The 27,923-nt window shown below is 41.6% G+C and overlaps 3 protein-coding genes and 1 non-coding gene across 4 annotated transcripts in view; all 4 read left to right on the top strand.

Moving 5' to 3' along the window:
- Window positions 1–17,301, top strand: part of mta3 (metastasis associated 1 family, member 3) — a 29,988-nt gene extending 12,687 nt beyond the window's left edge. The window contains exons 8-19 of the mRNA XM_026178364.2: window positions 474–573; window positions 667–855; window positions 1,551–1,625; window positions 2,978–3,036; window positions 3,186–3,304; window positions 4,697–4,854; window positions 6,727–6,949; window positions 8,629–8,721; window positions 8,849–9,010; window positions 9,601–9,632; window positions 9,714–9,832; window positions 16,428–17,301. Coding sequence (XP_026034149.1) covers window positions 474–573; window positions 667–855; window positions 1,551–1,625; window positions 2,978–3,036; window positions 3,186–3,304; window positions 4,697–4,854; window positions 6,727–6,949; window positions 8,629–8,721; window positions 8,849–9,010; window positions 9,601–9,632; window positions 9,714–9,832; window positions 16,428–16,599 — 1,501 coding nt within the window. The 3' untranslated portion in view covers window positions 16,600–17,301. The remainder of the gene's footprint in view (window positions 1–473; window positions 574–666; window positions 856–1,550; window positions 1,626–2,977; window positions 3,037–3,185; window positions 3,305–4,696; window positions 4,855–6,726; window positions 6,950–8,628; window positions 8,722–8,848; window positions 9,011–9,600; window positions 9,633–9,713; window positions 9,833–16,427) is intronic.
- A 2,339-nt stretch (window positions 17,302–19,640) lies between these two features.
- Window positions 19,641–21,033, top strand: LOC113028254 (ribosyldihydronicotinamide dehydrogenase [quinone]-like). The gene is made up of 6 exons (XM_026178368.2): window positions 19,641–19,773; window positions 19,872–20,036; window positions 20,112–20,242; window positions 20,315–20,422; window positions 20,496–20,597; window positions 20,674–21,033. Exons 1-6 carry the CDS (start codon window positions 19,770–19,772, stop codon window positions 20,995–20,997), a joined length of 834 nt encoding a protein of 277 aa, XP_026034153.2. The 5' UTR covers window positions 19,641–19,769; the 3' UTR covers window positions 20,998–21,033.
- A 1,380-nt stretch (window positions 21,034–22,413) lies between these two features.
- Window positions 22,414–22,507, top strand: trnai-uau (transfer RNA isoleucine (anticodon UAU)). Its single transcript has 2 exons — window positions 22,414–22,451; window positions 22,472–22,507. It is a non-coding gene; the product is annotated as a tRNA-Ile (tRNA).
- A 2,870-nt stretch (window positions 22,508–25,377) lies between these two features.
- On the top strand, window positions 25,378–26,795 carry LOC113028255 (NAD(P)H dehydrogenase [quinone] 1-like). Its single transcript, XM_026178369.2, has 6 exons — window positions 25,378–25,497; window positions 25,619–25,783; window positions 25,857–25,984; window positions 26,064–26,171; window positions 26,247–26,348; window positions 26,425–26,795. The coding sequence occupies exons 1-6, from the start codon at window positions 25,494–25,496 to the stop codon at window positions 26,722–26,724; spliced, it is 807 nt and encodes a 268-aa protein (XP_026034154.1). The 5' UTR covers window positions 25,378–25,493; the 3' UTR covers window positions 26,725–26,795.
- The last annotated feature ends 1,128 nt before the right edge of the window (window positions 26,796–27,923 follow it).

Genomic DNA, 27,923 nt, shown 5'->3' with positions numbered 1-27,923 from the left:
ATCGCATGCACTGGATAGGCAGTTTCACAGATGTAATAATTCTGAGTTTTAGCACTTTAATAGCCCGTGGTGCTGTGAAGGATTGGCTGAAATATTTAGTGTGTGAGATAATATAAATGCACACTGTTATGAGCCATGGCTCATAAGTTTGGCTCATTATTTTCATTTTTATTCATTCAATATGTGAATTTGTCATGGGTTTTTATTTATAAGGGAGGATGAAAATGAATTAAAAATGAATCACGCAGAGATTTAAATCGCTTTTTGGTTAACAAACGACTGTTTACTGTTTCTGATGAACGACTCATCTGTGTTTGCCATATATTTTTGCTCCATACCACCCAGTGCATATTTTGAGCTGTGAGGCTGTTAGTGTTTTCTTTGCAGACATGCCCTGCACATTAATATGTCAGACCATGCAGTAAGCTGTGCATATATGTATCATGTATTGACTGACTGTGGGTAATTTTCAGGGCGGTCGGGACCTTTGCCCGAGCGCTGGACTGCAGCAGCTCTGTTAGACAGCCAAGCTTACACATGAGTGCAGCTGCAGCCTCACGAGATATCACACTGGTCAGTGGGACACACACAGTCAAACCCTGCAGCACCTTGCTGGGATTTAATTGATGGTTTTGTAAGCTTTTTTTCTGCGTGCATTGATTACAGTTCCATGCGATGGACACATTGCACCGCCATAATTACGATTTGTCCAGTGCGCTGAGCGTACTGGTCCCAGCGGGGGGCCCGGTGCTTTGCAGGGATGAGATGGAGGAGTGGAGCGCCTCGGAAGCTGCCATGTTTGAAGAGGCATTAGAGAAATATGGAAAAGACTTCAATGACATCCGACAAGACTTTGTAAGTGTTTTGTTATCATTCTGCCTGGTAATCCTGTTGACGTAGAAGTTATTCAAAAGAATATTACATTATTTATGGTGCTTTTAAGATATTTTGTTTTTATGTAGCATTTGATTGGTTGTTACCCGTTACTGTGAGACTGCTCACTGTGCAGTTAAAGTCTTCATGTGGTGAAATGTATTCACAGCATGCCGATGGACAGTTGAGAGGTTCGACTTTGAGGCTTTGAGAAGTTTCCAAAGAGTCGTCCTCCCTCATCAGTGAAAATCTGTCACAATGGAAATCCATTGTAATCTGCATAAATTGAAGCTGCTGTTCTGTGAAGCACAAAATTACCAATTTTAGCACTCGCCTTTCAAGCCTGTGGGGGTGAGGGATGACTGTTTGGTTCTTTTGAACTCTCCTTCCCACCATCTACCTCTACTGTACAATAAAGCCAGGGTATGGGTGTATGCGGTGGCACCAGGTGCTCATGAATACTTATTAAATGTGTGAATTTCTCTGTGTTTCCGTCTGAGGCCCAGAACCAAGCAAAGCCAGTAACTCTGAGCCTCTGTGGTCACGATGCCTCTTGCTCATGAATATACATGAAGGCTTCGCACCCAGATGGCAAGAACATGAGATATTAATATCATTAATTTGCTCTGTGTCTGTCTTTCTTTCTCTCCCCGTGCTCGACCGTTCTCCTTGTGAAGCTGCCGTGGAAGTCTCTGACCAGTATCATAGAGTATTACTACATGTGGAAGACTACAGACAGATATGTGCAACAGGTGAGAAAACCATGTAGCTGCTATGCTACATGCATCTTTTTTTGTAATTAGTGTGTGTTTTTCTTACATTTACACAAGATTAAACTAAACGATGCCATCCCTAACAACTGCATCGCGCTTCTAGTGGGCAAAAACTCCTCCTGCATAAATAAATAAAGCAACTTTGTCCTAGCTTTGTTTATTTTTGTTTTTTTATTGACTACTACATGGGACTTTAATCTGAAAAGGATACTCCAGTTTTTATGTTTATTTGAAGCTGCAAGAATTTAAAAAAGAAAAGAAAAGAAAAGGAAAAGCGTATCAGGCAGTCAACATCTTCAAAAAAGACTTCTCAAAGGAGCTGAATAGCTTAAGCTCAAGATTTTGTTTCCTTTTAAAAATGTGCAAAAACTCATTGATTCATTAGAAAGGCACAACAAAACCAAAGCAGTTCACAACAACTATTCCAACTGTCTTTCTGTAAAATCAAAAGGTTTCACACAGTTCAAAATTAGTCCCCACAAAAAGTGACGTTTTCATGCTTGTTCAGTTTTTAAAATTATAACCGTATCCCTAGGGATACAAAATAAGTAGAAGTGACTAGAATCAGGCTTTCTATTGAAATAAAGTTCTCACCCACAGCTCTGACCACTTTTGAAATGTCTTTTTTTATTCTTTTTACTTTATTTTTTTTTTCTGAGCTGCCACACATAGTAAAATGGTCCTCGTTATGTTTTTATTATACCGATATAAATGTATTTGCAGTGATTAATTCTGAAGTGGCAGTCTGTACGAGTGCAGCTTAAAAACTGTAGGATACTTTTACGTCTAATTCAGTTGCACCATTCCTTGGACCTTCATTGCTTAATAAATTTGAAAAATGCTTGCTGCACGGCCTACTAAACTTTTTCTTTTTCTAGAGCTATCGAAAACTTTATATAGCTATTCACAGACTAAGTGTTACGTCTTATGATAAAACTGCCCTCTGTGTAGAAACAGGGTAGTTCCCCTTAAGATAGGCGTGGTGGTGCAGAACATGTTTACAACCAAAGAAGCAAAAAATCTGGTTAAAAAGGTCCTTGTGTTTGAGAAGAGCAACCAAATGTATAGCATGCACAAAGGGATAGCCTTTGCTCTCCAAGGATTTCATGTGCTCAGATATAAATTGTGTTTATGTGCCCCTAAAAAGCATAGAGGGAGAAAACAACTCCTTTGAATTACATCGACAGATTTAATTATTACCACTGTAATTCCACACTCCAACTTTCAGGATGCAGGGCTGAGTTTTATTTGAAGCAATGCTTGTTAAAGGCAACAGTTTTTTTTTATTTTGGGATTAATGAAGAAATCCATTTTTTTCCCTCTTTGAACAGAAGAGACTGAAGGCAGCAGAGGCAGAAAGCAAGCTGAAGCAGGTTTATATCCCCACATAGTAAGTTTCTTTATTTCATATTTCAGTGTTTGCAGATGACATTGGATGTCTTTTGTCTGTTACTCTGCTTGTGGTGGACAGATGATGATTTTATGCAGTATAGCTGCTGTCATTCTGCTTCCTAAATCACTTTGTCTGTCCTCTGACAGTAACAAACCCAACCCCAACCAGATCTCGATGACCAATGGCAAGATGGCGACGGTGAATGGAGCGGGCCCCGGGGCCTACCACGCAGCAGGGGGGGGCAGAGCCTGCGAAAGCTGCTACAGTGAGTTAGTGTGTGCGTGTGAGAGTGAGTGTGTGATTAGCCATGGCAAGTGTGAAATTAAGTGGTGAGGGCAGTGAACATAAGTCAATTAGAAATCTAATGGAAACAAATGAAGCCTTAGACAGCTGTCGCTTCTCTTACTTAAAGAAGAAATGCTTTCCTTTTATTTTCAGTCTTTGCTTATTATTAACAGCTTCACAGACTGAAAGGGGAAATCGTTGTCCCACAGTATGCAACCCAGAGTGTTAACAGAGTGCCTCTAGCTGCCTAAAAATATTAGATTTCACTTTGTGAGAGGATTAGCAAGCAGGGTGGTTAGCTACAGCCCAAGTCACACATTCCTAGAACAAAACCAAGATAATTTTAACTACTTTGCTTTCTTTCTTATCTCTTCTATTATTACTTTTACTTTCACCCTTACGAGGAGAGCCATTTTTAAGCATGGGTGCAATGATTTTGATAAATAACCTGGAACAAAGGCCCAGAGAGCTTTTGATGACCCACTGCAACCACCGATCACAAAGAAGGGGGAAAAAAAAGTATTTCCCAAACAGAGTGAAGGTGTACAGACTCTGCTTCTGGTTGTGTAGTGCCATGCAGTTTTGCTGCTGCTCAGGGAAGGGCTGGCATATATTTGTAGGTAAATCTAAATCTTGCGCGCAAACTGCAGGCAACTGTGGCAGTCTGCTAGCAACCAAAACAAACCCATTGCCCCAAGGCTTTTGGTGCAGCAGTGTTTAACTCTTTGTGACCAGTTTCACCTTAAATCAACCTGTTGGAGGATACACATTTTTTGCCCCTTGTCAACAAAAATCTAAGTAGCATAAAATGCCTTCAACATAACTGTTTCTGAATTTTAACAATCCACTATAACACAAGTTGCAAGATTCTCTGGATATTTGACTTTTCAGTAATAATAATTCTGCTGGACATAAAAATCTGTCTGCGGCAGACTTCTGCTGATGTCACGTTTTATTATGATGATATTCATTTTTGTGTCCCTTGGTGGGACTCAATTGCACTGAGAACTGGGAGAATTGTAAAAATTATAACCTGAGTTCTGCTTATTAGTTCTTGAACACATCCTAACATTCCCCTTAAAATCTACTGTAAAATGTAGAATATTTAAAAAAGCTGACAACTAAAATTATTTGATGGAAATGATAAATCTAAATGCCTAATATCTGCTCACTTTGCAGTACAACTGCCTCGTGCACTGTTTCATGTTTGTAAGCACTTAAAGTCAGTAGCAAGCATATAGTGACGTCTTGTGTAGTATGAATATTGATAAAATCACACAGGAAAAGATGGAGATCAATATTCTTAGTGTCTTGAGACCAGTCTTTTCTGCCATCTCTCTAACAAGTGTTAATGGATTCCATACATTAACAGCCATGCAGTCAGCCCAGTGGTATTCATGGGGGCCTCCAAACATGCAGTGTCGTCTGTGCGTCTCCTGCTGGATGTACTGGAAGAAGTACGGTGGTCTGAAGATGCCAAGCAGAGCTGAGGGTCCAGAGGAGAGGACCTCACCCACTCCAGCAAGCAATGTAAGCTCAGTGGAGGGTACAGAGAAGGGTTTCTGCAGGTCCTTAAAACATGTTCATATTAGAGTTAGACAAAAACAAAGCCTTTGAAACAAACTTGTAAAAATCTGTACCTCCTGTGTGATGCAGCGTTCCTGACACTTTAAATTTGGTGACACATTTTAAGCTGTTCTTTTGGCCACAATTTGCCTTTATTTTAAGTTCAGACACTAGAAACCAGCTAGCTCCTGGCCCTTTCACATCACTGATGAGGCAATCCCAAAAAGATAATCTTAAGCTGTGGTAAAAATGTTCTTCAACTGGAATACAGCTGGTGATGGAAGTGTGGGTTATTTTGGTGATCCTCTGCTAGCTGAAGGTTATCATAACCAGAAGCTTGGAGCAGATGGAGAACTGGTTCATGTGCCTCTGTATCAGAGGTGGGCAATCGGTTTTCTCAAGGAGAAACTGAGAACACACGAATCTTGATCTGTTGTGGAGGGCTGTAGCGATGAGCTGATCTCCATTCTGCTCAGTATTCATTTTTATCTCTTTATAAGCTATTGGTGCAGCCCTTCATAGCAATCCCAGTTTCTCGTGGCCTCTTGGGAAGATTAATTACCCAGCCGTGCTCTATGCTAAGCCCCTCGTTGGTGCAGAGCAGAACAAGGGTTACCATTACTAGCTGCAGTCTAAGACGAAGGAGTTGGAGTTTAGCTGCATGATGACTCACCGGAGAGGTTGCTGATTGTGCTGCGGTAAAAATATTTTTAAGGGACCATCAGGCACTCAGTAGTTTAACCCGTTTACCATCTTGATGTAAATTTTATGGATGCAGTGACAAAATATCAAAATATCCAGACATAAAAATAATAGTAGTCCAAGAAAGTGGCTGATGGAAACCATAATAGAAGCTTTTACTAATATCAGTCTTCATCTGAAAACAGTGGCTTTGCTTCTGTTTCACAAAACAAGCTCGATTGCCAGTTATCTAATGCAGCGGCCCTGCAATAAATCCTTCCCTCAGGAAGGTTGTAATGCTTGATTTTTATCTAAACTGTTTTCAGAAGGGTGCTGATTCAACTTTATGGCCGTTTTAGAGGCTGTAATTATCCGCTGGGATAAACGGGGCGGGCAAATGATTAGATTCTCCTCACTGTATTACACAATACAGTTCAACAGCACCACGAACAGTAGCCTCCACAGTGACGACAGAGTGAATTAGACTCCCCTCTACAACAGTTTGAACCACAAAACAGTTTTGTGTTAAACATGCATGTTTTTAATAATAAATAACAGTAAAATCTAATTTGTTTTTCAGATTTTTTGTTAAAGCCTTCAAACCAGCCAATGTGAATCTTTTGATAATGGTTTTTCAAAATAAAATCCAATAATACAGAAGCTAGTGTAGTGGTTATCAAACCTTTTCTGGCATGACCCCCCCCCCCCCTCTCCAAGAAAGCCACCATTCTACATTTTAAACTAATAGCCTTTGTTAATAAAACCAAATCCAAGTTAAATTTTGGTGACATAAAGGTCAGCATGATATATATACTCAACCTTTTTAATCCCTTTTTATTGGAAATTTTAACATGATACACTTTTGGGGGTTTTTTGAACAAAATTGTCTATTTTTGAGTTTTTATGCTCAGTGCAGCTCTTTGATGTGCACATATGCACTAAGGCTGCATTTAAATGAAGATGAGTTTTTCCCCCTGCAAAAATATAACCATTCAACTGAAGTTCCCATTCCCAGCCCAAGAGTTTAAAAACCATTGGATTTGTTGAACCATCTCTGACTTTTACATTTTCTGCCGGATGTCAAACTGATTAAATTTTCTTTTGTGTTTTGTTTGTTTGTTTTTTCCTTCCTTTCTGTCCCTCCCTCGATCTCAGGAGTCTCGCTCAAGGGGTCACGCTCCCCGCCAGTCCAACCACATGGTGCCGATGCGAAACAGCAACAGCCCCAAATCCTCCATGAAGACCAAGCAGGCTTTCCTGCTGCAGGCCACCCGCCTCACCAAGCTGGCCCGGCACATGTGCCGTGACATCATCAGGCTGCGCCGTGCTGCGCGCCGGCCCTTTGTCCCCATTAACTGTGGGGCCATAAAGGCAGAGTGTAAGAGCTCTTTCAATTCCTCCTAACTTCTGCCACATGGATACACATACACATCTCCAGACAGAACACAACATACAGAGACACACACCAACACACACCTCCCCTCACCCCGACTGCCCCACCATCAGCCCCCGACATCTCTGCTCGCCTCTGCCCCACCCACCCCCTCCGTCTGTCTCTTTCTGTTTTATTATAATTATTGTTATTTTGTTTTTTGTATTCTCCCCCCCGTTTCCAATAAAGACTGCCTGTCCTCATAACTGAGTTTTGATCATCTTTTCATTCGTGTTTTTTTTTCTTTATTATTTTTTTTATTCTTTTGCCTGTTGTTATGTTTCTGAGTCACTTTGAACCAAAAGCCATTGTTCGAGTGGTTAAACAGGGATACACACACACACACACACACACACACACACACACACACACACACACACACACACACACACACACACACACTGTGACTGAAGTCGCTCCTGTCATAATGAATAGATTGTAACAGCATCCAGTAGAAGTCTAGTCTGAGCCGTATATATTTGCTGAAGTTGCTGGTAGAGGAAATGTATTTTATTAAGAAAAGCTCTATTTTGCACGGCGCTCCTGGTAAAGGTGCGTCCAGTCTGTGCTGTTATGACTGAGTGAGTTGTCTCAGCCACATATGTTCATTGTAAATACTGAACCTCAGCTTCACTGTCTTTGCCATCACCATTTTTAAATATTTTTTTAATTTAAACTTCTTTTTTTTTTTTTGCACATGCGTTTTTCCCTCCTATTGATCATGTGTGTATCTGTGTACAAGACAAAGTGAACTGTTTGGATTGATTGTGAGCTTCAGACAGATTTGGAACCCTGAAGGAAGGAAGGTGAAGAGAAGACTTGGGTATAGCTGCTGGCTGCATCGCCCCTAGTAGATCAGGCCCAATCATAAGGAGTCCAGATCCCATTTGGGGATGGACCTTTTGCCATATTATTCACTCAGCTAATTTCCTGTGTTTCAAATCATGCAATATTCATATGAATCCACCCTGTCTCGTATATCCTGTGGACAGGATTTGCCACTCAGACTCATTCCTCGCCTTCGATTTCCCCTCCCTCATCTTTCATTCTCTAACGACTGTTGCAATATTCTCATCTCATCTTCTACCTCTACTTTTTTTTTTTGCTCTTTTCTTTCATTGCTGTGTGAATGTGGAGTAGACCTGCAATAAAGTCACACCTGAAAGCATCTTTTCCGAGTCCTTGTGCTTCATGTGTCTGTGTTCTCTGTCCATCAACTCCACCACACTCAGAGGAAGCACAGCGGCACCCCCGCCTCCCCCGCTCCTCAGCATGGACTCAACCTCCAGTGCCTGCTGTCATGCCGTCTTCATAATTGAATGTATGTGTCTACGATATGTTTTCATGCATGTAAGCATGTGCTGACATCTGTATGCGCATGTGAGAGGGGGGGAGATTTCTCCTCCCTTAGAGCAAGTCGCTGCAAAATACCTCAGTCATTTGCTCCTTTGCATCAAATCCTGCATCTTGTGGTCTTTATCCATAATCATGTACCTGAGAAGAGGCCATTTTCATCTGCATGAGATGTTCATGTTGATAAACGGATAAATAGGTTTTTTTTTTAATTTAAATACGGGGAGAAGAGGGGATTAACAAAAATTTCTGTGTATGTGTGTTTGGTTTAGACATGTTAAGGGTGTCGGAAGGGCAGGGGACTCGCCTACCTAAAACCAGAGCCGCCCAAAGGAGCACTCTGACTAGTGTCCTGCAGTTTCTAGGTAAATGAACACACAGTCAGTGTTTGAGCAGTAGGAGTCTAACCCATTAAGCCAATAAAACATGAGCAGAAATAACTCAGATGGTCTATAGGAGCCACTTCATGCACCTCCGGTGTGTCTTTTCCAGAGTCCCGTCCAGCAACCCACGCCCCTCGCTCCCACCGCACCCCGGGCCTTCAGACGCCTCCCCCTAGACGCCTACTCTCCTCTCTACCACATGGGCCTCACGGCATGCTGGGAAAACGCAGCTATCATCACCACAGCAGGGCTGACCCAGACAGGCGCACAGGTACATCACAGACTCTTATTAATCAGTAAAAAGAAAAAGAGATCTGATTTAATCCCACAAAGGTAATTATTTTCAGATTTGCTTAATTTAATCCTGCTCAAAAGCAGAAAGTCCATTCTGTTTAAAGCCCCCCACATTCAAAAGAAAAAAGAAAATGCATCCCTTCTTTCTTTTTTTTAAGTTACTCGTAATGTGAATTAAGTCTGGGGAATAAATAGTGTTGATATCCAATGTTTTGTTATCCTTATGCTTAATAAAAAATCCAATTAGTAGGAATACATCTGGAGTTGATAACCTTTTCTGCCATTTCTTATCTAAACTAGCTCGTTGGAGAGAATGACAACTAATTCTAATGAAAACGAATCAGCAGATGGGGGTCATTTGGATAATTTGGATGGTTCAACTTCAGTTTGACACTTTGTTTTTTATTGGTAACTTCACTTTTTTTTACTGAAATTGAAACACAGTTATTTGTTGCACAACTTGTAACTAGGACAAGAAATAAAACCAATCAATACTACTCGCAACTGGCAGATTCCCTCATGTGTACTTTGCCTCTTTCTCTCACTGCTGTGGGTTTGTTTTTGCAGAGAACCCAGGTACAACAGGTGGACCTCTCATGGTAGGCTTATTTTCTATTTGCTTTACACTTCCTCTACAGCTGCATCGACTGCTCTCTAACGTTCGGATGTATGTCTTGCAGCATAACGGCCGCAGCAGCAGCAGTGGAAATACCAGAGGAGGAGTGATGATTCGCAAGAGGCGCCCTAATTGGATTGATGCTCCCGATGACAGCTTCTTCCTTGTCACACGGGAGACCAGGTAAGCAAAGGTGACCCTTTCTTGAATTCTGATAGGCTTGTTGTGTGTGTGTGTGTCTGAAGGAAGATGCTGACAGCTGAGCGAAAGCAGATGACAGGAAATAGTCTGGGACAGAAATGGACAGCGAGTTATTTTTGTCTCATGGTGACCTTGAGACAGATGCACAATGCACATCAGCTCAAAAGGATACAACACAATGCCCTAAGAGTGCAAACACATCAGCGCATCATTCAACACTGTTTTGACCAACTGGATGGAAAATTTGGAAACTGATTAACACACTCATGTCATATTGTACTATTTTTTTTGGGGGGGGGGGGGGGGGGGGGTTTAAGGGTTTTTGACAACTTTAAAGGATTTTAAATCTGTAAGAAGCTTGGGCAGCACAGTGGTGTGATAGTTAGCACTGTTGCCTCACAGCAAGAAGGTCCTGGATTTGAAGGTCCTTTCTGTGCAGATGTTCTCCCTGTGTCTGCGTGGTTTCTCTTGGGGTACTATGGCTTCCTCCCACAGTCCAAAGTCCCCGCTGTACCCCGCTTCTTGCCCTATGGCCACTGAGATAGACTCAAAACCCCTCCTTCGAATTAGATACATGGAAGAAAATTAATGGATCTATAAATAGTACAAATTTCATGATTGTATTGTGTTTTTAGGCTCACTATATCTAAATTTGGCCCCCTGTCACAGTTTGTTAAAGTTTGCAGACTGTGGGGAGTGTGCAGTGCATAAGAGCCAAAGTGCAACAGACCAATTAACAAGCTGTATATTCACTGATAAAAGCCCAAATATTAAACAGATGTTATTCAGACACCACAAGAGAACATGCAGGTAAGCAAACAGAGACTAAGGAGAAGAATTGGACTATTTTATGTACACATGGGATAATCAGGGGATTACCCCATGAACACAGTGTGGTAATGAAACACAAGTGAAGGTGAGGACAATCACTGACAATGAGGAAGGGAAGTAGAGCTAAAGAGCAAAGATGGAAGACATAAGAGCCTGATAACTAAAAAATGACATAGTTTTTAACTGGAAACAGTGAAACGCAGACACACAAACAAACTAGAGCTAACATGTATCCAGAACTGAAGACTCACAGAAAATCAAAACTAACAGTAAAGAGAGCAAAGAAACAAGCAGAGAACAACAAGTCCAGTTCAAACCTTTGAGACTAGTCCCACACTTGGATTCAGTCAAGGATGTGGATGCATTTTTTCCCATATAGACATTAATCTTGTGCTTCACTGTGAATTCAATTCAGTTTTATTTATATAGAGCCAAGTCACAACAATAGTTGCCTCAAGGCGCTTAAGGATTTGTCTTGGTCAGATTTCTAGTTATTTATTTATTGCTGTCTGATTCAGTTCAGTTACCTTTTAGCTACATTAGCCCTGTGGGTCTGAGGGTTAGGTGGTGCAGACATTCAGGTTCCCAAGGGGTGAATGTGAATATCATATCCCACTTATGATGAATCCTCTCATAAGCACAAGCATGTCTTTGAAGGCACGGGTGAAAGATGGTATACTTTCTGAAGATTTAACCAAAGTCCAGCTGAAATGTAAGATTTCATGGTGCATTCAGGTAATTTAATAAAACATTTAATAAATGCGATTAACTGTGCCATAAACAGCTGTTCAAAACATGCTGTTTCATCATCCTCCAGCTTTTCAGCTGAAACAGCCTGCCATTGATTTTGTTGCTGTTGGTTTTTTTTTCTGCATTATAAACAAATACGCGTATACATTTTTAATAAAAAACCTCTTCATTCAAGTGTATTCACCTTCATGGTCTGTTTCTTTTTGCGTTGCCTTAGCCATTAATATACTTTTTTCTATGTGACTGAATTTACATCCATTTACTTTTTCTTTAAATGTACACGTGCACTTTCCCGCATGGACTCATACACGTACGTATGTGTTCCCATGTGCAAGAGAAAGATGTTCCTCCATTAAGCCTGTGTCTAAATGAGCCATAGCGCTCGGCTCTCACAGCCGCCCTCGGACCGCTGGGGCTAAAATTAGAGGAGGCTAACTGGTGCAGATGGAGCCTGGCACCGTTGTGCCCTGAGTGGAAATATCATTACCACATTAACCATGGCTGCACTTGCATGAATCACTCAGTTACCACCAAGGCAACATGGCCGTGTGAGTGGGACAGCATCGATCTGAATTCTGCACCCTTTGTTTAATTGTCTCCTAGTAGAGACAATTAATGCCTTTCTGAACAAAATGCATTAATAGATGTGCCCTGAAAAGTTGGTGCTAATGAGAAATGATCAGAGGTTTCATCAACTCCCTTTCTTTGCTTCTCCTTTTCTCTGAGTATGATGAAAACACAGAGTATAGACAAGGGGTTGGAGATGTCTCCCACTAATTCGGAGATGGGAGAGAGATAAATAGAAATGAAAGTAGAGATGACAAAATGTGTTTCATTTTAGGTGACGCAGTGGAGCGTCATTAAAACAATTCTACTAGTTAGGCAATAAAAAATTTGAAACTATGGACAGGAAAATTTAAACTTTTTAAAATATTGTACAATAATCACACAAGAACTGGACTTAAAATCAGCGGCAGCAGGTGTTACAGAGAGATCAATCCAAATGAAAGACTTTTTATTTGAATTGCCATCATTGTGTCTAGAGGAGGTCAGGAAAAAAGCAAAACATGGAGTGTCTACAGCTATTTGTAAAACATGCTGGAGGCTATGTCATGGTTTAGGGCTGCATTTCAGCCAGTGGTGTTGGGCATCTTGTCAAACTTGATGGCATTGTAGATGCAGAAAGTACCGTCAGATTTTCATCCACCGTGCAATGCCATCTGGAAAGGATCTACTTGGCATTACTTAATTTTTCAGCAGGACAATGAATCCAAAATCACTGCCAGTGCAATAAAAACATACCTGGATAGAAAAACAGAGAATGGAACACCATCAGTCAAAGACTGGCACCCCCAGGGCCTGGACCTCAACATTGTTGAGGCAGAGGTGGATGAACTCAACTGTAAATGGAACAAAAGGCAGCCAACATCCAAAGCATGTCTTTCATGTAGCCCGGAGAACTATTCCTGAAGACTACTTAAAGAAAGTACAAGAAAGTAAGCGAGAACATCCTCTGGGAACTATAATAATCTTTAGCAATCTTTCATGGCTTTCATGTAAAGACTATGTTAAAATATTTTGTTCGCATGTAAATTGCATTTTACACTCAAAGTATAAACCAGGTATAAAGAGCCCACTTTTCCTACCTTTTAATGTTTTCCTCCCTTGAGGTGACAGCAGTCCATAAATAACCAGTAAATACAAAACTATTACACCACTGTTCCTCATTTCTTTCATTGCTGATAAAAAATAGCACTCCAGTGACTTTTTCCCCCTTATTTAATTGGAAAACCCCCCATTGCATTTTGGTGAGTAAATGAATGTCAGCTTGTTTAATTCCTGAAATCGAATACTCCCAAGATATCACAAAAATCAGATGTTTGCAAAGAGAAATTGCTATAAATTGGACCTAACATGTTTTCCTTATTTTCTCTCATATATCCTTACCAAATACTTTTGTAGATACACCTGTTTAATCGCTTGTAAATCTCTAATCAGCCAGTCGCATGACAGTAACTCGCAGCACAACTTTCTGAAGTTCAAATCGAGCATGAGAATTAGGAAGAAATGGGATTCAAGTGACTTTGAATGTGGTCGGGCTCTTGTGCCAGATTGGCTGATCTGGATTTTTCCAAAACTTCAGTTTCACAGAGATTTTCACACACAACCATATCTAGGATTTACATAGAATGTAACTTGGATAAACACTCAACAACCAAGTTATACTAAAATGAGCTCTACATTAACACGGCTAATGTTTTAAATAATAAGTGTATGTAAAGGTAATCCTTGTGAACCAAAGGCTAGGGCTTTGGTCTTCATGATGTCTTAGACAAATTGGTTATCCCTAGATTGGTCATCCGAGGCAAGGAAGCTCCACCCAGCTGGTGATTAAATCTTTTGCAGCCAGTCAGAAGAAAACTAGATTAAGGATAGAAAAGCTAAAACTAAGGAGCTTACTTTAAACTATGAATCATGATAAGCTACTATAGTAGAATCCACGATTAAAAATAAATGGCAAATGGTAAATGGACTGATTCTTATATTGCGCTTTTCTACTCTTCCGGAGCACTCAAAGCGCTAAATATGGAGCTGGAAAATGAGCACGTCTCATTTCTTCCCCAAATTTGTCACATTATCCTTCAGATTTTATGGATTTGCATTTGGAGAGGCTCCGAACTTCTGAACTAAGCAATCAAACTGCAAATAAAATGGATACACAAGCTTCACAGCTAAAACAGCGAAATGGTGCTTAAAGTGCTTAACAATGCCTCAGTATTAACAGTGTTATAATATCATATATCGAATGATTGTCTATAGCAAAGCGTCAGAAATGGGGAACATTAGGATACAGAAGCAGAGCAAAGCAGAATATAAATGAGACAGGCTGATATGTTTGAGGATAGATTTACATGTTTGCTTTCTTCCTCCCAACAACCAGATGAACAGACAACCAGCAGAGATAAATCCGTTCTGTTTTCCCTCCGTGTTATAACTGCGTGTCCTCTAACTTTGAGCCATAGCACACGCATGCGGTGCTCAGTGTCAGGGTATACTGTACTTGAGAGATTTGTGTGGAGACTCTTACATGCACATTCAGACACATTTGGTGTTGTTGGATGTACTGGCACATAATGTACTGTAATCTGCTCGGTAGGAGATCCCCGTGGTTCGGCACATTATAGTTGTGCAGTGCAGCGGGGATTTGGAGGCAGCCGGTGTGTTTTGCATTCACAATACGAGACAACATTTACAGCAATAGGAAAGGGGAAGAAAATGAGATTGCACAAAGAGCTTTGCTGTGCATTAAGTCTCAGACTGCTCTAAGGGAACCATGAATAATCACCTATACATTGTGGTTATGCACCTTGCATTTGTCTCCATTTGGATTCAATTAGCGCTCTGTCCAAGACTTGTGAGTGTGTCCCAAGAATCTGGAATTCTTTAGTGCCTGTGGGTTGTAAAAAGTGCTTTCCTGTCACGCCGCAAAGCCCACTGCAGTCTGGAAATTACCTACAAAACCCTCAACGAGCCAGAAAATCCTGCAAAAATGTTCTCCTCTATTACTTCATAACAGACACGTGTATTTGTTCTGGTGCTCGGAACGCGCTGCACTCTCCTATAGTAAATCTCTCGAGATGAGAAGAATCTAGTTGTATCTAATTACCTTCTCAACAGCCTGGATCCGCGATGTATTGCCCTCCAGCTGAACTGTGCTCATATTAAATCATTCAAACTACCCTAAACTTCACAGCTTTCTCTCTTTATGAGATTTTTCATCTTCGTGTCTTGAACTCGCCGTTCTCTGGCTGTTTGCACTTTTCTGCTTAAATTGCACTGATCAGAGAAATCAGAAGCCATTTTCTTGCTCATATTTAAGAGACACTGATTCTAAAACCAGAATCAGATGTTGACTGATGATTACATTTTTTCCAACCAAACAACCAGATGATTAACAACCAGTAGCGCAGTATGGCAAGCCCACGGTGATAAATCAGCTGTCTCATGAAGTCAGTTTCATAATTTGTATATTTGGGCTCTATGTGTTGATGCAGTCAACATGAGTAATCGTCTCAGACAAGCATTATTTGCAGGCTAAGAAATACATTCAGAAGCCACTTTATTAAGTACACCTACTCATCTGCTTGTTACTGTACAATCAGTCAGTCACATGACAGCAATTCAGTGCTAAAGTATTAGTAAAAACATTTTTTGTTGTTGTTTTGTTTTATTTATTTAAGGATTTTCGACTCATGTTGAGTGATTATTGTTTCCCTGACCCTCGAGGCAATAGTTGGATTAGCTGCTGATATTTGCATTTTTAAGCAGTGAAATACAGTTAAAGTACCAAAGGTAAATTTACTTATAATACCATTTCTGTAAAATGTAGTCTAATGGGTTATAACTGCTGACATTGCAGCTTGGCTTGCTAGGGAATTTCCTAGGGGATCGATAAAGTCTTACCTATAAAATTTACCAAATCTTTGTATTATTAATCTGAATTTGCAAAGTCAGTAGTGTCGATTGTTAGAAAAGGTTGGAAAAATAAAAGATGAATATATAGTATGGACATAGCCAGTCTGATGCACAAACTGCACCACACAGTATGCCATTTTTTCAGATTACTGCATTAAAAAAATTTCAAAATCTTACAAGCATACCGGTAGTTGAACTACTGCCCAGGTGTAAACATGTTAATTTCAGCTGCAAAGTTGTGCATTTTAACACATGAGTTTATGGCAACCAGACTAACCAACTATGAAGCCAGTCTCTGGTAGTCTTTTGTAGAACTGAGGCACTTAGAAGTTTGCTTCAGACCTGGAGTTGAATGAAAAACATAATATAAGCCCCTGAAATATGGCAGAGAGGAAGCATAAAACAAGTACCAAACGCCTAAGATCAGGAACATCCTTTTAGTTTTATTAATGCTGTTTATCTCTGCATCCCTGTTTTTTTTCTTCACTCATCTTGTCCCATGTTGTCTCCATCCATCTAGGCGGGCTCGACGGATGTTGTCTCGCTCCCAGCTGAGGCACGCTTGCCGGCAACCTTGTGAGCAAATCACCCTGCGCAGGGTCTCCCAGGGTCCACCGCAGGGGCTTGTCCTCGCCCCTCCACACCCTCACCCCAGCCTGAGAATGCGAGGCCCCATTGTTATCCACGATTGATCGGATATGGACTCTCCGACCTCCACTCCACCTGCACTTCTGCGTACACACTAATGAATTCTCACCACCTGTTCTGCCATTAAATCCTCAAACTCCCCCTTTACTTTTAGTCCTAAAAATACCATTGTATCCCCTGACAACACTTAAACAACCTGTCTAACTGTTTGGCAACAGAAGGATGCAATGAGCTGCAATGCAATAGAAACATAAGCCTGACCTGACTGCAAGTGCTGCCTGTCTTTACTCCCCTGGGGATTACATTTGTATATGTATATACTGTATCTGGGTGCACGTAGAGAGCGTGCTTATATATATGTGACCCTATCAACCAACACATGAGGGAGCGGTCCGAGCGGATGTTGATGTCCGCTGTTTTTAGTTTTTACAGGATGGACGTAACCACAGGACTTTGTGTGACCTTTGTGTTGATGGTGAATTTTCGTGAAGTTTTATCAGTTTGTATAAAGTTATATTGGGTGGGGGCATGGGGGCTTGAATTAGTGTGGGGAAGGGGTAGCGCTGCATTTAAGGGGGAATGGGGTTCTTTTAATATGGGTATCAAGACACGAGTCCACTGCTAACATTAAAAAAGAAAATGCACTATACTGAGATTGGCCATTTAAGACACGAATGCTATAAACTGTGTTTTAGTTTCAGTCATTCACACACCTCTTGAAATCTAAATAAATGAGCTGGAATCAGTGTTGAAGAGAGATGAGATATTTAAGTGGGGTCTGTTTCTGGCTCCATATTTCTATTCTTGGACTATACTGAAGTGGTTTTGCATCATTCACTCAGGCTCAAAATGAGCCTTGTATATCTTATGCTGGGCTTTGGTGCAGATTCTCACAAGCAAAGTAAAGCATTTTTATCTCCTCTCCTGTTCAAGCCAACTTTTAACTGATTGGCAGCTTCTTGCAAACAGAACATCCTAAAAGGAATTCAGAGTTAAGAATGGAAAAAACTGTCTCAAGCATAAGCTTTTGTTTCATACACACACACTTTTGGCATGTTTAAAGGGGTTGTATTATCAGTGTTGCTGATATTAAAAGTTTAATAAGTAACGCCTGTGAGCCAAATGCTCAGTTTCACAGTTTTTCCTTCTCTTACTGTGACAACAGAAGTCCCGCCCACCTGTTGTTCAAACCTTTTGTTTACGAGGGATATCCAATTAGAATAAGATAGCTTACATGGAGCGGCGACACAGTTGAACAACTTGTTTCACTCAGAGGACGGAGCAAGGGCTGCAAAAAGGATCAAATAAATATAAATAAGGATTATTTTGAGCTGCTTTTATTAAAAGGTACTTTAGTAGTGCCCAGGAATAGAAATATGGACTATAAATGAATAGAACAGATCCTCTTTAATATGGACATGAAACTTGTAATTTCTCTCTCTCTCTCTCTATATATATATAAATATATATGTCATAACATAAGAAAATGCATAACAGGCCCTCTTAAAAACAACAATAAAAACAACAAAACGTGTATAATTCTACCTAAGAAACTATGTTACTCATGATGAATCTGCTTGAAGTATAACGAGGCAGAGAAATTAAGAGCCAGCTTACATCAAACAACATAAACCTCCCACATAAACCGCTGTATAATATATTGTATATGTCATTACATCACTGTAAATTGAACTCATCTTCTTTCTATGGCCAGTTCTACCTACCTATCCCAAACATGGGTACTAAAGCACTTCCTTTGCAGCAGAAAAGGGCATGGATCCGTCACATTTCCCTCAAGGCTGTGATGTCCCGGCAACTTTTTGAGGCATAAAAATACATGCGGCTTTGCCAGCAGCTGTTTGCTATGAGCTAACATCCTCTGCTTTTTGTTCTTTAAAGCTGACGCTTGCATTTTTACTGATTTCAAACCTCTCTCCCCCTGCTGTACCGCCAAATTGCCTCAAAAAGCTGCCTGCCAGCGCATCCGGGTGTGTTTATTCTGAGTTTTAGAACTGGCATTGCCGCCGCATGTCTTTGAGGTGAGAGCCTCAGCTGACCGATGGGTCACTTGATTTCTTCTTTCAGTCAGAATGTTTATGTTAGTGTTTCCTGTATGTCATGTGTTGAATTATGAATATGCTGAGACCAATAAAAGAGAAAAACAACGCAGTGCTAGATAATGGTGTCCATTGTCAGAGAGAGTCATTTGGTGGTGTTATACACTCACATTCTGCCTTGTCTACCAGCCGCCTACTCCATCTCTCTGCCTCTGTGTGTCTGTTTGTGTTGTTCTCGAGAGGGTGGGTTGTATATGATAGATGGGGCCTCATACGCACTGTGGCCTGCGTGAGGTTGCCATAATATACCCCCACAAAATATGGCAATTTGACACAGAGGTGAAGAATGAGGAGTGTTTTCAGAATATAAATCATGTTAGTGGGAGCACGCAGCTTTCTTTGAGTGACTTCACTGTGTGTACATGTGCACGCTTTGTTGCACCCCCGTTGTTCTGTTTAAAAAGGTTTTTAACCTGCAGCTTATGCTCCCCCCCACAGCCTGCAGCTAGAGAAGAATGACCACAGTTAACTGTTGCGATTGTTTTGATGCTTTCTCAACCGATGTTTTCTATGCGATCTGTAGCAGATTGAACTTGACATGTTATAATTTGCTTTTCCAGCTACAGGCATGAAGGATTTAGTAATAATATTTCACGGCTGCTTTCATAATATCTGTAATAGCTACAAACTTTTATCTTGGCGCTAATTTTGCATAAGTATATAGATTAATGAAGATCATTCCCCTGTTTAATTGCTTAGCTCCTCGTTTCAACATCTAATAGAATTAATTAACCCTTAGATAACATTCATGTCATGGTGACGACATCAGTTTCTCTGAAAGATGATTCATTTTCATGTCTTTTAAATGACAGACATTGAAAAACTAATTTTAATCATCTTGTAGGAGTGACGCATGCTTGGTGTCCATGCAGTTAAAAGACAAAAAGATCTGAAGATGAGAGGCCTTAGAGAAAATCCCCCACTTCCAGCTGGCAGAGTGATGACTCTGATTGCTGATTGACTGCACCTGGTTGAAGCAGAGCCCATTGGGTGTATAAATCCTGGATACTGAGCTTTACACCAGTAGCAGTTTCCCCCCCATTGGAGTACTAGTGACTTGTGAGCATCAGCAGTCACCGCGGAGCACTTGTGTCAGAATGTGTAAGTATTTTTGATGGTTGTTTTTATTTTCAGTGCTTTAATGAACTGGTTCTGCTCTAATGGGCACTTTGTGTTATCTATTCTCTTTGACTTTGCAGCCAAGAAAGTGCTGATTGTGTATGCCCATGAGAGCCCTGCCTCTTTCAATGCTGCTGCCAAAGATGCTGCTGTGGCAGCTCTGACTGCTCAAGGCTGCACTGTAGAGGTGTCTGACCTGTACGCCATGAAGTTCAAAGCTGCTGCTACAACTGAGGACATCACTGGTATACCAGTATCCTACAGGTATTAAAACATCTTTGCTCTGTTCATCAGATACAAACACTAGATTTTTGTTGCAGGTGGAGTGAAGGATGCTGAGAACTTCTGCTACGCAAAGGAGATCAAACTGGCATCAGAGGAGGGCAGACTTGCAGAAGACCTCAAAAAAGAGCAGGAGAAGCTCAAGGAGGCAGACCTTGTCATCTTTCAGGTAGTGTTTGACTGGGAATGTCTTTGTGATCAGGTGTCCTCATCAAAATGACCATTAAACCTGTGTTCCCAGTTCCCCATGTACTGGTCATCTGTTCCTGCAATCATGAAGGGGTGGATGGATCGCGTGTTGGGCTTTGCCTACGCACAGGAGAAGCGGTACAGTGAGGGGATCTTCAAGGTGAGAGCTCCACCAACATGTCTGTGTTCAGGCTGTGTCCTCTCCCTCTTTGCTCACTCCTTCCTCTGTACAGGACAAGAAAGCCATGCTGTCCTTCACCACTGACTGTCCTGAATCTGTGTACAGTGACACTGGCATCAATGGAGACATCAATGTCACACTGTGGCCACTGCAGGTGAGGTCTCACTATAAACAGAGCCAAGCATGAAATGATCTGTCATGTGGTAACAGCTGCTCCTCCCTGTGTGCAGAACGGGATCCTGAACTACTGTGGCTTCCAGGTTTTTGCCCCTCAGATCTTCTGGGATCCTGCTACTGGTTCTCCTGAATCTCGCAGCTCCATGCTGGAGGGCTGGCGCACACGACTGCAAAACCTCTGTGGGGAAGCCACTGTGTACTTTGCTCCCCTGGACTACTTTGACAAGGAGAAGGGTTTCCTGCTGAAGCCTGAGGTCAAAGAGAAATATGCCAGCAAAGAATGTGGCCTCACAGTGGGGATCCACATGGGCAAGCCACTGCCAGACCAAGGCCGGGGTCTGATGATGGAGTGGGTCCATGTAATGTCTTGGTCTTAAAATGTGTGCTGCAATAAAAAGGCTGCTTTATTGGAACTTCAGTTTGAGCAATGAGTTTCAAATGCACCACTTGGTTTCATACAGTTCAGCCATCTAGAAAATGGTACATATACATAACAGGATACACAAAGCTGTCTCTGTAGGCTTTCAAGACTGGTGTCATTTTCCAACACTGACCAAATTGACACTTGGGGCTGTATACCAGAAATGTGAGCTGGCAATGGTACACAAAGAACTGATGCAATGTGTGGCATTAGCATGCTGAGTGATGGCTTGATCCATCCAGCTCACTACACCATCTAGAATGTGATGGTGTCGTCACCTTCATGGTTCACTTGACACTACTTCATCGCCTCTTTCCTGTACAGGTACTGTCTCTCTACCAGTAGCACCACTGCTGGAATGTTGGTGCTTTTCATCAAGGGGAGGGAGGAGCTCAGATTACCAAGTAATTTTCAGCATGTGAGCAGAGGGGAAATGTGGCACTTTAAAATATGAAGGTGTGGTCAGCCAGTACCACCATTACCTTTCAGTAGTGGTCGAAAGAAGGCCAAAAATGACACATCTAAAAACATTTTAACTTTCGTATGTACAAAATTCCAACATAAGATTTCTTTGAGAGAATTAGAAATAGTTGTCCTGAAGCTGGCAGCCTAAAAACACTGGGTCCAATTACATCCAAAATTTCATTTTTCTGCAATACATTTTCTGGTTTTGTTCCATCCACCAACTGATACCGATTCAGGGCTGGAACCTATCCCAACTCCCATTGGGCAAGAGGTAGGGTACATCCTAAATAGGAAACTGGCCTGTTGTACAGTCCATTTTATATCCTATAGTGTGAAATTTCTTATTTCTCCTTAATTTTGTAAAGAGGTACATGAATGCTCCAGATTTGAATGCAGCTCCAGTGGCACAATCGGTTAGCGCGCGGTACTTATATGACAGTATTTGGCTGAGCAATGCTGAGTTGAAGCCTCACCTGGAGCAGTGGCTACATGCTTCTCCACATTTATGATAGAAAAACTCTTGTAGGTTACTGCTACAAAGGTTGTGTTGGCTAACACCCATATATGAAATAGGAAAATATGCAATATATACCAAATGAACAGACTGTTGAATAATTCAGCCTATTTGTATGCTGAGTTATAACCAAGTATCTTGTACTTTAAGTGTTAAAATGAGGCGGGGTACACCCTTCCTTGTGGTGCTCCAATTAGTGCATGTATGATAGTATCAGAGCCAATGTTGTGGCTCTATGTCCATGGTCCTTGAATGACAAAAATACACAACAAAGAAGAAGAGGCGGTACACACCCTAGACAGGCTGCCAGCCTATCTCAAGCCTAGTACTCATTTGTTCATTAATTTTTCTTTGATTTACTATAGGTCCATGAATGGCTTTATTTTTTTCAGCGCTCCAGTGGCGCAATTGGTTAGCGCGCGGTACTTATATGACAGTATTGGGCAGAGCAATGCCGAGGTTGTGAGTTCAAGCCTCACCTGGAGCATAATGTTCAAGCTAATTTTTTTACCCAATGCCAATAGATAAATGCTCAAGGAAAAAAAAAACGTGTCCTTGTTTCTGGAGAAAATAACAAATCTCATGTAGGCAAATGCTACTGACAGCACTACTGTCTGCTTTCTTCAAAAAGAGAACCGCTTGACTCAGCTTCAAGAGGAGTTGAGGGGCCATTGAAGGGAAAAGCTGGTGCCAGGTTGAAAGGGTGGTGCTCTCTTTGTGGCAGAGCTTCCTGTTCTTGTTGCAACATACGGTGGAGTTTTTGTGTAGCTTGTCAGAAAATTTAATTAAAAACTTATAGATATATGCCATATCCCATAATGATATACTCGGTTACATCAATAGGAAGTCACTAAAATCAATACTGAATCGGTGTGTAACTTTGCCAAAACGATGTTGGATTATGTAGTTTTCTCTGTTCCCCTCCCCAACCAGCAGTGACATGTTTAGCCACATGTTCTCCTTAAATTGCTGGCTGTCTGAGTGGTGTCCAAAAAATGATGTGGGCTTTATAGATAACTGGGAAACTTTCTGGAGGAAACCTGGTCTTGTTTGGAAAGACAGCATCCATCCCACTTTGGATGTAGCAGCTCTCATTTCTAGAAATCTGGCCAAGTTGATTAAACCCCCAAAATGTGACTATCCAGCACTGGGACCAGGAAGCAGAGTTGCAGTCTTACATGCCTCTCTGCAGCTTCTCTTTTCCTGTTATCCTCCAAACCCCATCCCCTTAGAGACTGTGTCAGCTCCTAAACAACAAACTAGAAATCTCTTGATGCACGCTCAATGATCCAGGTAAGTAAATCCCAAAAGGTTGATTCTGTTCATCTGAACGTAGTGTTTTCAATGGGAGAAACATTTCGTCACTCTTCCAAGTGACTTCTTCAGTCTCAGCTGACTGCAGGTTTCCCCAGCTTATAAACAGTACATTTGCACAGAGGTCAGTTCCTTGATCATTAATATGCAAATTGTCATGACGATTGATCAGTAACCACTGATAAAAGCTTACTGATCAAAGCCCACTGATCAATGGCCATGAGTATCATTCACAGACAGTTGGGGAATGGCTGCAATCACAGCATTGTAAGATGGCAAAAGATGTACCCTTAGGCCCCCTCCTCGATTCAGAGATGGTCTTTCCCTTTTCACGTAAATGGCCTCCTTGACTCCCCGCTCAAACCAGGGGCCTAAAGAAAGCTCCAACCAATCCAGGAGAGAAGGACAACTGCTGCCTAAGCAAAAACCCTTAGTGATCTCGTATGTGTCAGGAGTATCAGAACAGTTGAGACACATTTCCTCTTAAACGCCGCGTCTCGGTTACTTTTTATCCCCAAAACACGCTGCACCAAAAATTGGTCCACCCCAAGGATCGGGTCCCTCGACACAAACAGAGTAATATACTGTACGCTGTTAAGTGCAAGGAGGATTGCCAGGATTTATACATCAGAGAAACCAAACAACCTCCGACGAAGCAGATGGCACAACACAGAAGGCTACCTCGTCAAGCCAGGACTCTGCAGTCTATTTACACCTACAGGCCAGTGGACACTCTTTCAGTGATGAGGATGTACACATCCTGGACAGGGAGGAACGCTGGTTTGAGCACGGAGTCAAGGTTTCTCTTCAGCACTGTAGCCAGACTGACAAAAATTCAGAGCTCTGTTAAGCCAACCATTCCTTTAATGATAACTAGAAATGATTTCATGAATTTCTTTACAAACAAAACTTTAATCATCTCACAGACGTAATATTATATCCATCGAATTTCAGTGCAATTTGTATTCATTTAGTCTTTTTCTCCAATTAATCTTTCTGAGTTAACTTCAGTAATTAAGTAATTAATGGCCAGTTAAACTATTACCTAAAAAGTAATCTCTTACTCTCTTACTTAGCTAGTTACAGGTCAATCTCCAACCTTTCTTTTATCTCAAGAATTCTTGAGATAAAAGAAGAGTTTGAAGAGTTTGAAAAGTTTTCCTAAAAACGCCCTGAAAAGCCTTCAGCTGATCCAAAATGCTGCAGCAAGAGCACTGACAGGGAGTAGACAGAGAGAGCATATTTCTCCTATATTGGCTTCCCTTAACTGGCTACCTGTTAAATCCAGAACCAAATTCAAAATCTGGCTCCTTATATACAAGGTCTTCAATAATCAGGCCCCATCTTAACTCAGTGACTTTCTAGTACCATATCACCCTATTAGAGCTCTTTTCTCTGAGACTGCAGGCTGACTTGTGTCTCCCAGAATATTTAAAACTGCACTGTATAAATAAAATTGAATTGAATTGAATTGAATTGAATTGAACTGATCTGAAATGGGAACCGAGGAATGGTGCTGTGGTTGCAGATACTATCTCGCTGCGAATATGCTCTTGGTCTATGGTCATGACAATTTGCATATTCATACGTACTGACTGACCTCATGGCCAGTTGCAAGTAAGTGATGGAACGTTCAGACATTGTGCAAAGGTGCGTTTCTAATGTTGGAAAAACCTCAAATCAGCCGATTCTCACCAATAAGCTCACATGGACGACTGACAAAAGGTTCCTTCCACTATAAACAAACCATCCAGATGAACAGAACCAACTTTCTAGAAGAAGGTACGTTATGGTGACTTAAACCATGTACCATAGCTCCTACACTGAAAGGACACTTTGACCACATGACGGCACTGTAGAACGAGTGAAGCTAAGATGACTATGACTTATAAATGAATCTTGTGTTTGAACTGGGCTGAAGGTTTAGGTTAATCTCAGAGTTATGCCCAAGTTTCTGTACAAAATGGGAAACCTGAGAGAAAATCCCGCAGTAGCAGCTGGCTGACCCATGAGGCTGATTGCTGATTGACAGCATCTGTGTGAAGTAGTGCTCGAAGTGTGTATAAAAGCAACAGGTGTGTTTTTCTTCAGTATGGGCACCTTTTTCCTCTTATTATACCAGCTAGAGAGAACGCTCATCATTTACTGTTGTTTTGAGAATGGGTAAGACTTTTTCTTCCTGGTAACTGCTGAAACTTGTTTGGTCTCTTATTTTGAACAATGTGAAATATTTGTATGTTTGTGATCTGACTGGAACTCTCTTTTTATTTTTTTGGCTTTGCAGCCAAGAAAGTGCTGATTGTGTATGCCCATGAGAGCCCTGCCTCTTTCAATGCTGCTGCCAAAGATGCTGCTGTGGCAGCTTTGACTGCTCAAGGCTGCACTGTAGAGGTGTCTGACCTGTACGCCATGAAGTTCAAAGCTGCTGCTACTACTGAGGACATCACTGGTATACAAATATTCTGCAGGTATAGCAATGCTTTGATTGCTCTTCAGATGCAAACACTAAATTTTTGTTGCAGGTGGTGTGAAGACTGCAGCAGACCGCTATGCAGATCAAATTAAATTGGCATGGGAGGAGGGCAGAATTGCAGATAACATAAAAAAAGAGCAGGAGAAGCTCAAGGAGGCAGACCTTGTCATCTTTCAGGTACTGCCTGACTGGAAGTGTCTTTGTGGTCAACTAACAGGTGTCCACATCAAAATGACCATTAAACCTGTGTTCCCAGTTCCCCATGTACTGGTCATCTGTTCCTGCCATCATGAAGGGGTGGATGGATCGGGTGTTGGGCTGTGCCTACGCACAGGAGAAGCGGTACAGTGAGGGGATCTTCAAGGTGAGAGCTCCACCAACATGTCTGTGTTCAGGCTGTGTCCTCTCCCTCTTTGCTCACTCCTTGCTCTCTGTACAGGACAAGAAAGCCATGCTGTCCTTCACCACTGACTGTCCTGAATCTGTGTACAGTGACACTGGCATCAATGGAGACATCAATGTCACACTGTGGCCACTGCAGGTGAGGTCTCACTATAAACAGAGCCAAGCATGAAATGATCTGTCATGTAGTAACAGCTGCTCCTCCCTGTGTGCAGAACGGGATCCTGAACTACTGTGGCTTCCAGGTTTTTGCCCCTCAGATCTTCTGGGATCCTGCTACTGGTTCTCCTGAATCTCGCAGCTCCATGCTGGAGGGCTGGCGCACACGACTGCAAAACCTCTGTGGGGAAGCCACTGTGTACTTTGCTCCCTTGGACTACTTTGACAAGGAGAAGGGTTTCCTGCTGAAGCCTGAGGTCAAAGAGAAATATGCCAGCAACGAGTCTGGCCTCACAGTGGGGATCCACATGGGCAAGCCACTGCCAGCCAACAGCCAGACCAAGGCCGGGCTCTGACAATGGAGTGGGTCCATGTAATGTCTTGGTCTTAAAATGTGTGCTGCAATAAAAAGGCTGCTTTATTGTAACTTCAGTTTGAGAAGTGATTTTTAAATTCACCACTTGCTTTCATACAGTTCAACCACCTAGAAAATGGTCTATGTACATAACAGGATACTCGGCAAGCTTTCAAGACTGGATGAATTCTGATTGCCATGTTTAAAAACCTTAGCATGTGTATGTGGGAGGAAAGGAAATGTGACTTTCTTTTTAGTCATGGTCAAAAGACAGATCCCTGTATTAAATAGAATAGTAATTTCAAAAATTGCACAACTAAATTATTATTATCAATTTCTTTTTAAAACTGAGCATTACATATGTACAAAATTCATACAACTCAGATGTCTGTGACAGGACTAGAAATAGCTGTTCTCAGCTATTGCTTACTTCAGTCTCCCTGTTCTACAAGTTGGCAGCCTACAGGCAGTGTTGGGGAGTAACGGAATACATGTACCACCGTTAGGTATTTAAAATGCAAAGTATGAGTGACTGTATTCCGTTACGGTTTAAAAAGGTGGTATTATGAGAAAAGATACTTTGTTGAAAGAAATGGATTACACGGTATTTTTGTTTCATGTCGTAGGATTGTTTGGATTTTGTTTGACAGCTATGTTCTGTTGTTCCAGGCGGCAGCGTTACGGTTGCCATGGTTACAGGGCAACGCTCTCTCTGCGAATGTCTGTTTCCTGGGTGACAGAGCGCCTTGTTGTTCTTGTTGTGCTAAGCTAATAGGCAGAATGCTAGAGACATAGCCCTAAAGAATGTAGCCTCATGGGTAGTGTAGTCCATGCTGCAGGGAGAATGGACTACCATACCCGTTATGTTTCTGTGAGTGCAAGGATGGAGAAAAAGGAAAGTGGAAAAATAGAGTTGTCATCGAGCAGAAACGGGAGCTGGAAGCATGTAAATATAATAACCACTGCAGCCAAGAAGAGTGCCTGACGAGCCCAGTTGTAAGTAAGCTATTAAGACTCGACTGTGCACCCTGTTCGTGTTTTCTTCCGAAACAATAAATTCCATTGGAGCAGCCTTTCAACGCCTCTCTCTGTCTCTCGCTAGCAAATTTGACCCAGACAACAAAGTAAAGATATTTTTCGGCTACAAGCCCAACACGGACCCGACGTATTAGCCAGAGGTCCCTTTACTATGGTTCGGAG

This window comes from Astatotilapia calliptera, chromosome 8 (genome assembly GCF_964374335.1).
Source record: "Astatotilapia calliptera chromosome 8, fAstCal68.1, whole genome shotgun sequence".
NCBI classification, from domain to species: domain Eukaryota; kingdom Metazoa; phylum Chordata; class Actinopteri; order Cichliformes; family Cichlidae; genus Astatotilapia; species Astatotilapia calliptera.
The sequence above is the reverse complement of the archived record's forward strand: the minus strand, read 5'-3'. Positions and strand labels throughout refer to the sequence as shown.

Excerpts from the sequence above, each read along its gene's own strand:
- LOC113028254 (XM_026178368.2), top strand. Across the intron at positions 20,037-20,111 it reads TACAACTGAGGACATCACTG|GTGGAGTGAAGGATGCTGAG; the intron begins GTATACCAGTAT and ends TTTTTGTTGCAG. Across the intron at positions 20,423-20,495 it reads ACAGTGAGGGGATCTTCAAG|GACAAGAAAGCCATGCTGTC; the intron begins GTGAGAGCTCCA and ends TCCTCTGTACAG.
- LOC113028255 (XM_026178369.2), top strand. Across the intron at positions 25,985-26,063 it reads CAGACCTTGTCATCTTTCAG|TTCCCCATGTACTGGTCATC; the intron begins GTACTGCCTGAC and ends CTGTGTTCCCAG. Across the intron at positions 26,349-26,424 it reads TCACACTGTGGCCACTGCAG|AACGGGATCCTGAACTACTG; the intron begins GTGAGGTCTCAC and ends CCCTGTGTGCAG.